Source organism: Malus domestica, chromosome 02 (assembly GCF_042453785.1).
Source record: "Malus domestica chromosome 02, GDT2T_hap1".
NCBI lineage: Eukaryota > Viridiplantae > Streptophyta > Magnoliopsida > Rosales > Rosaceae > Malus > Malus domestica.
This window is the reverse complement of record NC_091662.1, coordinates 26,028,848-26,039,713: the sequence shown is the minus strand read 5'-3', so window position 1 is coordinate 26,039,713 and position 10,866 is coordinate 26,028,848. Positions and strand designations below refer to the sequence as shown.

At 40.1% G+C, this 10,866-nt stretch overlaps 2 protein-coding genes across 7 annotated transcripts; both read left to right on the top strand.

Annotated features, from left to right (window-relative positions):
- The first annotated feature begins 1,749 nt into the window (after nucleotides 1-1,749).
- On the top strand, nucleotides 1,750-8,246 carry LOC108169281 (pentatricopeptide repeat-containing protein At1g02060, chloroplastic). 6 transcript variants are annotated; one of them, XR_003768736.2, is made up of 5 exons: nucleotides 1,750-2,120; nucleotides 2,209-4,326; nucleotides 4,644-4,824; nucleotides 6,267-6,866; nucleotides 7,093-8,246. XR_003768736.2 is itself a non-coding variant. In XM_029093335.2 (3 exons), the coding sequence occupies exons 1-3, from the start codon at nucleotides 2,023-2,025 to the stop codon at nucleotides 4,654-4,656; spliced, it is 2,229 nt and encodes a 742-aa protein (XP_028949168.1). In that variant the 5' UTR covers nucleotides 1,750-2,022; the 3' UTR covers nucleotides 4,657-4,975. The 6 variants fall into 6 exon arrangements, 1 of the variants encoding a protein (XP_028949168.1); XR_003768734.2 differs by having other exon boundaries at nucleotides 6,221-6,866; XR_003768737.2 differs by lacking the exon at nucleotides 6,267-6,866.
- Nucleotides 7,386-8,246, top strand: LOC103406963 (type III polyketide synthase A). The gene has a single exon (XM_070817274.1). The coding sequence runs from the start codon at nucleotides 7,386-7,388 to the stop codon at nucleotides 8,022-8,024; it is 639 nt and encodes a 212-aa protein (XP_070673375.1). The 3' UTR covers nucleotides 8,025-8,246.
- Nucleotides 8,247-10,866: the final 2,620 nt, after the last annotated feature.

Here is a 10,866-nt window from a genome sequence, read left to right as displayed (position 1 = left end):
AGAGACATGTTGGAAATGGTATGGTCTGTAGATTTGGCATTCTTGCAGTAAATGAAGGAAGACATTAAAGGAAAGAGAATGGAAAACTTAGGGCTAGGCTTGTGGCTGGTGCAGGAAGCTTGCAGCAGGTAAGAGTGATTTTCAGTAGTTAAGGGAGATGTTCGTCCTCATTGCTTGCAATTGAGCATAGTCTGTCTCTCCTGACTGTAATTGAATTGGTCTCTTCCATTCTTTCTGATATGGGTTTCCAATTTATATTAGGTGATGGTTATCCCTATTTTCTGTTGAATAAAAGGATGTGCTAGAAACAACTTGTCCCAACAGGTAAAACAAAGAACTGAAGTTGCATTATGTCCAGCAAACAAAATGGGGCACTGAAAGTAGCTTATTTCCAGCAGATAAAGAGATGTAAAGGTCAAAGATGATAAATACACTTTTGGTAGGAAATCATTAGATCTTTCCCTAATGGTGAAAGCCAAGTTGTGCTTACTTTTTCATTGAGCTAAAAAGTGAAACAGTTTGGTGTAAAGATTGGTTAACAGGAAGACAAGTTTTGGTGCTAGGAAAGGGTGACATACTTTGGTGATGGAAATAGTGAAATGCTTTGGAAATATAAGTTGTTGTGGAGTTAGGCTAATGACAGTGCATGGCTGAAGTAACGCGCAAAGAAATACCACATTACTTACTCATCATGAGATCATTCTAAAGGCTTGGACTAAGTAGGCCAAAGTCTCAAATATTGAAAAGCCTTCCATGGGCCATGTGGGCCTTTGTAACCTTCCACACTTAAACCCTCAAGCAAGCCCCATTAAGCCACATGTCTAGGGTCCATGTGAGCTTGGTAAATGTTGGGTTTAAAGGAATGTGCTTGGCGTGGCATGTTAATTAAATAAAACCTTGATTAGCGTGTAATATAAATTGGATTTGGCATGAAATTGCATGGACCGTATAGAACATTTAGGCCTTCAATCCTCTTGGGCCTTGCGTGACATTTTTGAGCCCCAATAATATGTAACTTATACGATATCATGTGGGACTAATATTATGTGGATGATTGAATTCAAGTAGAATTTAAATTGAGTTTGGCTTGTTGGATGGACAATGCATCAACCCAACTTAATAAATATTGGGGTTGAGGTGGGACTGGGCTCGGTATGGGGTTTACTTAATCTTACATGTCCAATCAAATTTAAAATTGAATTGAGCATGTACAGAGTTGTTGAGTTGGATTGGTCGAATTTAAGTAATAAACGCACAAAATAACGTGAGGGTAGTGTTATTAACACACCTATTTTTACTTCGGGTTGTCCTATTCACACACTTATTTTTACTTCTCACATCCCTTGTTAATTTTTGTCATTTGATCTTCTTCAATTCATCCAATCCGACGGCCGAAAATTAGAAGAGTGTGTGAGAAGTAAAAAAGGGTATGAATCACACCCCTTTTACTTCTAGATTAGAAATACACACTCTTTACAATGTTTGGGACCGAATAAACTGAAGAAGATCAACAATAAAAATTTAATAAGAATTTCTAAAAGGTAAAAATGAGGGTGTGAATTTTGAGAAATTTTAACGGGGTGATATGGAAGGAAAAAGATTCTCGCCAGATCCTTTTCTTGTGGACCCTAGGATCTCTTAATCATGATCGTTCAAAAATTATTTTAAAATTTAAAATTAAATATAAATAGTACCTAATAAAACTGAAACAACTTCACAATCACGGGACTGACCATAGAACGTAGAATGTAGAACGAACGGTCCACAATCACGGATCCCGCGACCCTTTTCCATCCCCCCATCCCCCACCGATTCTGCCATTCCCCCTCAGCGCTCTCCCTTTCTCCTTCCTTCTCTGTCTCTCTTCCCCTTTTTATTTCTTCTCTTTCTTGCGCCAGAATAAGAAGACGCCGACGGCCTCAACGGCTGATAGATCGGGATTGGTGACAGCGGAGAATCCCTGGGTCCCATGTAGTTCAAGTAGGAGTGGGCGAGAAAGGAAATTGAAACCAGAAGCTATTCATGGCCGCCAATCCCATTTCTCATAGACGAGCATTGGCACTCCTTAGACAGCAATTCTCCAGCCCTACCCTCAACTCTCAGCGAGCTTCTCTTCTCAGGTACGTCATCTCAAAACTTCTACTTTATTTTCTTTCCCGATTTTCTCACCAGCCAAACACAAACTTAACATCTTTCTGCAAAACCCAGGTGCCGTTCCTCTCAGAAAACCCAGAACCACAAAGACGATGAACAACTGCAGAACAATACCCAACGACCCAAATTGTCAACCCCCAAAACCAAAAGGGCTAAGGATATGGCCAAGCTTATCGACTCCATGCCGTGGTCAACTGAGCTCGAATCTTCTCTCTCTACAATCGCTTCCTCTCTCTCCAAAACGACAGTGCACCAAACTCTCCACCTTATCAAAGCCCCCAGCAAAGCCCTTCAATTTTTCAAGTGGGCGGAGGTAATGGGTTTCTCTCACAATGACCAATCCTACTTCTTGATGCTTGAAATCTTGGGTCGCAATCGAAATCTCAATGCTGCTCGAAATTTCTTGTTTTCGATTGAAAAGAAGTCTAATGGGGCAGTTAAGCTCGAGGACCGGTTCTTTAATAGCTTGATAAGGAACTACGGTCGAGCTGGGCTGTTCCAAGAATCTATAAAGCTTTTTAGTACAATGAAGTCGATTGGTGTTTCGCCTTCTGTTGTTTCGTTCAATAGTCTGCTGTTGATTTTGCTTAGAAAGGGGCGGACCAATATGGCCAAGAATGTGTATGATGAAATGGTTAGTATGTATGGAGCTACACCAGATACTTGTACGTTTAATACTTTGATTAGAGGGTTTTGTATGAACTCCATGGTTGATGAAGGTTTTCGCTTTTTCAAAGAAATGTCGCGTTTCAAATGTGATCCAGATGTCATTACCTATAATACTCTTGTTGATGGATTGTGTAGAGCAGGGAAGGTTGGTATTGCCCATAATGTGGTGAAGGGCATGAGTAAGAGAAGTGCAGATTTGAATCCAAATATTGTTACTTATACGACCTTGATTAGAGGTTATTGTATGAAACAAGAGATTGATGAGGCTTTATGTGTTTTGGAGGAGATGACTAGCCAAGGGTTGAAACCAAATGGAATTACCTGCAATACTCTAATTAAGGGGCTTTGTGAAGCGCATAAGCTAGATAAGATAAAAGACATTTTGGAAGGAACAATGAGCGGTGGAGAATTTACTCCTGATACTTGTACGTTTAACACACTGATGCATTCGCATTGCAATGCAGGAAACTTGGATGAAGCATTGAAGGTTTTTGCAAAGATGTCAGAGCTAAAGGTCCCACCAGATTCAGCTACATACAGTGTTTTGATACGCAGTTTGTGTCAACGAGGGGATTACAGTAGAGCAGAGGAGTTGTTCGATGAGCTATCAAAGAAAGAAATACTGTTAAGTGATGACGGTTGTAAGCCTCTTGTTGCCTCTTATAACCCTATTTTTGAGTATTTGTGTAGTAAGGGGAAAATTAAAAAGGCCGAGGCAGTGTTTAGGCAGCTAATGAGAAGAGGAACGCAAGACCCTGTGTCCTATAAGACTTTGATCATGGGCCATTGTAAGGAAGGTACATTTGAAACCGGGTATGAACTCCTAGTCTGGATGCTTAGAAGGGATTTTGTGCCTGATGTCGAAATTTATGAATCCTTGATTGGTGGTCTCTTGCAGAAGGGTAAGGCCCTTCTTGCTCAACAGACGCTAGAGAAGATGCTGAAAAGCTCTCATCTCCCAAAAACGTGTACATTCCATTGTATACTAGCAGAACTTTTAGAAAAGAATTGTGCCCTAGAATCTGCCAATTGTGTTATTTTAATGCTGGAGAGAAAAATTAGACAAAATATTAATCTCTCAACACATCTTGTAAGGCTACTTTTCAGCAGTGGGTTGCGTGACAAAGCATTTGACATTGTAGGGATGCTCCATAAGAATGGATACTCAATTAAAATGGAAGAAGTGGTTCATTTTCTTTGCCAGAGAAGAAAGCTGTTAGACGCATGCAAAATGTTGCAATTCAGTCTGCAGAAGCATCAAAGTGTCAGTATTGATATTTTCAACCAAGTCATCGAAGGGCTTTGTAATATCAATAAACCTTCAGAAGCATTTGGCTTGTACTATGAACTGGTTGAGAATGCAGGCTATCAGCAATTTCCCTGCTTAGGATCCTTAAAATCTGCACTAGAGATTGCAGGAAAATCAGTTGAAGCTGAGTTTCTATCTAAAGGGATGCCAGGAGAGCAGTCGCTAGACAAATCCCATAGGTCGAGACCTCAACTGTAAGTCCATTGTACTTATTACCCATTAAAGTTAGACAGAGCCCAAAAGAACACCAGAATACTCTTATCATGCATGGAATGTAATTTTCCGAATTCAGGGCTTTGTATCTTGACCCTTTAGGCAGATTTAAGCTTGGTGTATGTGCATGTAATGCCTTCAAAAAACAAATATCCAAGGATCTCAAACGTTTGGTGGTCTCTATGCATCCTCATATCATGCACTAGTGTCCTGTATAAGTTTAGAGTTTAGTACCCATTTGCAGTCCATACTTAATGTTTCATATTCTATGAATTCACCCTATTCTTTTGTTGTGCAGAGGAGCATGCTGAACAGAATGAATGTTATTGTTCTCAATATATGGAATGGGCCATCACATGGTTGTATAGTCTTGTGGAGTTTCCAGAAAAATTCCTTCGCATCGAAAGTTGTGTTCTTGGCATGGTACACGAGTTAAACTGCTTATCAAGCCCATCGTTCTGAGTGGCTCGAAGATTCTGGTAATTACTATTCCTTTCCGGGAACTACTTCTTCCACCAATGTCTATATTAAATGTTTATTTCATCTTCCATCTTTTGGAAACTTATAAAACCCAGTAATAGATTGCTTAATCATTTAAACTTAATGGATTTCTCTCCTTTGAGCTCCCAAGGATGAAGCATCCTAACTAACAAGGTTTGCAACTCACTGATTTTAGAGCTTGTTCATTTAAATCTCAAGAATTATTGTTTTGTCAGAGTTTAACTTCATCTAAGTTTCCAGTAACTAGAAAATGAATTTCTAGTATCTCTATCCTAAATCCTTTATGCTCCCCTACCGATTCGAATCCTTTCCTCTTTAACTTTCACCTTCCAGAGAACCTATGCACCTAATTTGAAGCCCTTCTTTTAAACAATTGCTTTCTTTCTTTCTCGCTGTATCAACGACATCTCTCTTTGTCAGGATTACACTTTGTTGTTGACATTGAACAAAACTCAGTCATTGAAGGAAGCTTTTTTTGTAAAAATTGAAATTGTTGATCGCATTCCCCTACAAAAACTTTACCGCCAGGCCGTTGACAGCTGGTGAATAAGCCTCTCAGCAATAATATGTCTGAGACATAATCTCCTAATTACTGATTGTTTAGTTTCTTCATATTGGCTGTTGTCGACATGGTATGTAGAAGCAACAATAACTTGACATGCAGAATCCAACTTTCCTTCGTTTTCATTGTGTGTTTAGGTGGAACATTTTTGTTACTGCTAACTGGTGGGTTTTTAAGATCATCTCGATCACGTCACAAACTTGTAAATACACTTGTTACCACCCTCGTCCTAAAACATCTTCTCAGCATTCAGCTAACCATTCTCTCTCAATTTCATCCAGACCCCCCGTCTCAACCATCAGCTCACATAGACATATACCGTCCATCCACACTCCAAATTGCATTGAACAAAACTCATGCCCAGTTAGAACTGCACCTGCTTGAAAATAAAAACCCACGAACAGTTGGCCCCTCAACGGAAAGTGCAGTGCATACAAAATGGACATGGCCAAGAATTGTGGAGTGAAATCACACAGATTGAGAGGGTGAAGCATGCCCTTGCTTTACTAACCAGAAAGCAGGCTGTAAGACCCAATATTCTTGGTGTTGCATTACTTTGTAAAATCTCTTTAATCCGCCACCTTACGTTTGTCAGGAGAAACTCTTAATCCTATCTTTGTTACAGGTGGTTAATATATTTCAACTTTGCATTACCTTATTATAAGATCTTATTCGTGTGTGCCGTTGGACGATTGGGCAAGTTCACCATTTAATCGCACACACAATCCCACCCCCTTGTGTTTGGTGCTAATGTACGAGTGTCTAGCTGGATAGATAATTTGATAAGCCAATGATTTTTTTTCGTGTTTCAGAATACGGTTAACCGTGTTAGGGACTGAAGAATTTCTCACTTGTTAGGGGCACACGAAAATGCTTTTTTCAGATCATTCTATTTTGATTGTCAAGGCTCTAACAAGAAGGTACCCAATCCTTAACAGCTAGCCAATGTCTGGATGGCAAAAAACAAAAACAAAAAGGACAAAATGCTCTTTACTAATTGTATTGTTTCACCCTTTTACCAAACAAAAGAAAAGTAAAAGATTGTTCTGTTCCCCCCTTGGAACAGTCACAGATAAAATCACCAAACCACAATAAAATAGACATCTCTTCTTTTCATGCGACTCTCCCTTTGAAACCAACTCTTGTCCAACACCCACCAAAATCTCCCCTCTTATATGCACATTGCCTTTGAGCTCTCCCCAAACTCACAAAGCTTCCTTTTCTGAGCCTCCTCATCCTCGTAAAAGATATCGAAAGTCAAGAGAAAGGGTACTAATGGTTCTTCCGAGCAATACCATGCCCCAACTAGGTATGCTCCTACACCGGGGAAGGCAACTGTCCTTGCATTGGGCAAGGCTTTCCCGAGCCAACGCATCCCACAGGATTGCTTGGTCGAGGGCTACATTGGTGACATGAAATGTGAAGACGTCCCCATCAAGGAAAAACTGGAGCTCCTGTGTAAGCAAACTCCCTTATGTAATATATGTTTTAAGTTTCTTTCTGTACTTGCTTGTGTCTAAATTACTTTTTTGACTAAATCATAGAACTATTTGTACCATATTTATCAATTTCATTGATGGCTTCATTTTGCACCTCTGCAAGAGATATGGTTAAATAAATGTGGTATACATAATATGTACAGATTAGAAGCGTTATGTGATTATTTATTTATCTGTTTTTTAAGGCAAAACCACTACTTTGAAGACTGGATACACAGTGATGTCCAAGGAAATCCTAGACAAATACCCTGAGCTAGCAACAGAGGGCACAGCCACCATCAAACAGCGCCTCGAAATAGCAAACCCTGTGGTGGTTGAGATGGCTTTGGAAGCCAGCCTTGCTTGCATCAAGGAATGGGGAAGGCCTGTTGAAGATATCATTCACATTGTCTACGTATCCTCAAATGAAATCAGACTACCTGGCGGCGACCTATAACTCTCAAGCAAGCTCGGCCTAAGGAACGACGTTGGCCGCGTCATGCTCTACTTCCTAGGATTTTACGGTGGTGTCACTGGCCTCCGCATTTCCAAAGACATAGCTGAAAACTACCCAGGAAGTTGCGTCTTGCTAACCACTTCCGAGACCACAATCCTTGGTTTCTGGCCCCCCAACAAGGCGTGCCCTTACGACCTTGTAGGGGCAGCGCTATTCGGGGACGGGGCTGCAGCTGTGATCATTGGTAGCAACCCAATAGCAGGGCAAGAGTCTCCTTTCATGGAGCTCAACTATGCCGTCCAGCAGTTCCTCGCGGAGACACACAATGTGATCGACGGCAGGCTGTTCGAGGAAGGTATTAACTTCAAGCTTGGGAGGGACCTGCCTCAGAAAATCGACCAAAACATAGAGGTGTTTTGCAAGAAGCTGGTTGTGGCGGCCAATGCGGAGCTGAGGGACTTCAATGAGCTGTTTTGGGCAGTGCACCCGGGCGGACCGGCAATTCTGAACAAGCTGGAGAGCACGCTAAAGCGGAGCAGTGATAAGCTTGAGAGCAGCAGGAGGGCATTGATGGACTATGGGAATGTGAGCAGCAACACCATTTTTTATGTGATGGAAAATATGAGGGAGGAGTTGGAGTTGAAGTTGAAGAAAAAGGTGCGGAGGGAAGAGGAATGTTGACTTGCCTTGGCATTTGGACCTGGGATCACGTTTGAAGGCATTCTCCTTCGCAGCCTCTAGTGGTGTGAAATGTCTCAAAATGCTAGGAGTGTTGTGCATGTTGAACGGGACACTACGGATACAGAAATATGATACGCTGTTAGAATTTGGTTAATGAAATGGGGTTGTTTAAATTTAAGTTAATTTGGTCATTTCAATGAAATGGGGTTGTTCGAAGTATAATGAAGATTAGTGTTGTTTTTTTCTTTAAACTCTGTTTTTATGTTTTTTTTCTTTTTTTTGGCTATGGAGAAAAGGAATTTGTGTCCAAATCCATTGGCTATGGCATGAAGTTTATGAATTCTTCTGCAATTTATAAAAGCAAGAAATGAAAAAAGAATACCTCATCCCTAATAATTTTATGTTTTAATTCTACTTTGTCTTTTAATTTGACAATTTTAAACGTAACACGTTAACATGACTCACAATCTATCGCTCAGCTGATTACCAATTAGCTTTTATATACAGTCAACTCAGCTGAGTGAGCTCTAACTGGTAATCAGCCTACGGTAGAGCTACTCATTGATGATGTTGTTTGATACTTCGGAACTATAAACCAATATTCAGGCGGTATGATTTCTGATACCGAACAAATGCTAATATCTGGGAATGATACCTTTGTGCTAGAACGCATGTTCACAATTTCAGGGTAATGAACAATATCAAAATATTATAAATGCGTTAATTAGTGGCACGACTAATAGATTGATTAACAGTGACTACCTTAGCCGAAGAAATTAAAATCGTGGAAACTTGAGGGCAAGCCTTGTAGGAGAATAGTAAACCCATAGTAATGACAACGACATTAACCACTAATCAGTCATTTTATTCATGTTTGTTCAAATACTTCAATCACATGGTACCTTAGTTGGGTATGTCTCAAGAATTCCAATGCCACTAGGCAAGTCTGTTATGTCCTGCATGAGTGCAATGATTGCACTGTTTTCATTACCAATCCAATAATGCCAATTAATCTTATTTCGTTGGATTTCATGGATTTCCATGTAATCCAAGAGATGGATCAACTACATTATTATTATTCCTTTGGTAGAGCATTGACCGAAAGTAATCATTTTTCGACAACCTACCATCCCTATTATCAGCCCTACTAGCAAACCTCAGAAATTGAAGAACAAATTAATCCCTGCTATAAAGGCGGAACATTTATTGAGAAAGGTTTTGAAGGCTTATTAGCACATGTTGTAGAGGAAGACGACAATCTGGTACAGCTTGAAATTGTGAACCAAATCAAACTGAATTCCTGACATCATTCCTAAATATCTACCTATGATACCACTAAAGTGAGATGTGTGAGGCACCATTGATCTATGTTAAAATATAACACCTATTTTCCTTGAACCTTCATCGTAAAGACCTCTGCTTCTATTCTTGAAGAGCAAAGACCGAACCTTAAGATTGTACATTGTTTACTAGCAATTCAATTGGGTGACGATTAAAATCATTAACCCATGTCTTGAATTGAAGATCTCTCTGACCAACTCTATGGAGCCCGAGCTTTCTTCGAGATTCATCTGAAGTTTGGTTGCGATCAGCTGAAGATCAGAAATGATGATGTTCCTAAGACTGCGTTCAGGACTCGACATGTTCATTATGAGTTCCTCGTGATGTCATGCAGGTTGGCAAATGCTCCAATATCATTTATGAACCTGACGAACCGTGCATTCTATCCATGTCCCGAAAGATTCATAATAACCATATTGAGACCTTGTTTACTCCAATAATGAAGTCAAACTTTCTAGACACCGATGATTTGATCCTAGTAATTTCAAGCAAATCAGCTTTAACTAAATTCCTTCAATGCCAGTTTTGTTTAGATCATATTTCTTTTTGGAGACGTGAGCTCAGCAAACGACATTCTTGTCAATCCCCAAAAATGTTGTAGTTGAAGAAAAATTGGAACTATTACATGGTTTTGCGAAATATAAGGTATCCTTGGTCTCGTCGATTACCATTGACATTCTGTGCTAACTTTCTCCACCTTAGCCTTATTCCTTACAAGTTGACCAGGAAAGAAATTTGTTTCACTTGAGATGTTAAGGTGATTAAGTTCTGACAATTGAGATGTTGTCTCTTTCCGACTATTGTTCCTACACTTCTCAATGACACCAGTAATTTCAGAAATTGCAGTAACACTTCACTGGATGATCTAGTTGCGTGCTATGCGGCATGGTCGGGTAACCGCTTATGCCCCAATAACTGGAATGAAATTCTAGTGGTGGGTTTCGTACATGGGTGAGTTGCATGAGAACTTCTTGGCTTCATTACAGGCAAGTGGAAGATTTAATATTATTTTGTTTGGGTTTCACCCTACTTTCCTACTCCATCAAACACCACCATTACTTTTTGTTAAATCTCTCTCACTTCCTCTCTCATGTCCCATCCCCCTAATTTTATCTTGTTTCTTCTCCCCATGTCAACCAATTCTCTTCCACGCCTCACCCTTTTTTTTCCCATTTTCAGTCATTCCCCCTTCTCTCTTTCTCACTCTTTTCACCTTTTTCACTCATTCACATATCTCCCTCTCTCTCTCTACCCATTCAACTTTCCCTCTCTCGGCTCAACCCAGGCAGCCACCATACCACCTCCAAACACAGCCCAAACTCAATGAAAAATCACCTAAGCTTCTAGAACTCGACCCTATACTCGAAAAAACAAGAAATCTAGAGAAAACGAAGAAAATTTAAGATCGAAACCCAGCGAACCGAAGTCCTTCATCTCAATAAGAGGAACCTCCCCCCTCTAAAACTTAATTTATGGACTTTTCTAGTGCGTTTTAAAAGCT

What these genes read in the sequence shown, in the direction of transcription:
- LOC108169281 (XM_029093335.2), top strand. Translation starts at nt 2,023, where the DNA reads ATGGCCGCCAATCCCATTTCTCATAGACGAGCATTGGCACTCCTTAGA. An exon ending in CAGCGAGCTTCTCTTCTCAG is followed by an intron (nt 2,121 to 2,208) that starts GTACGTCATCTC and finishes TGCAAAACCCAG; the next exon opens with GTGCCGTTCCTCTCAGAAAA.
- LOC103406963 (XM_070817274.1), top strand. Translation starts at nt 7,386, where the DNA reads ATGCTCTACTTCCTAGGATTTTACGGTGGTGTCACTGGCCTCCGCATT.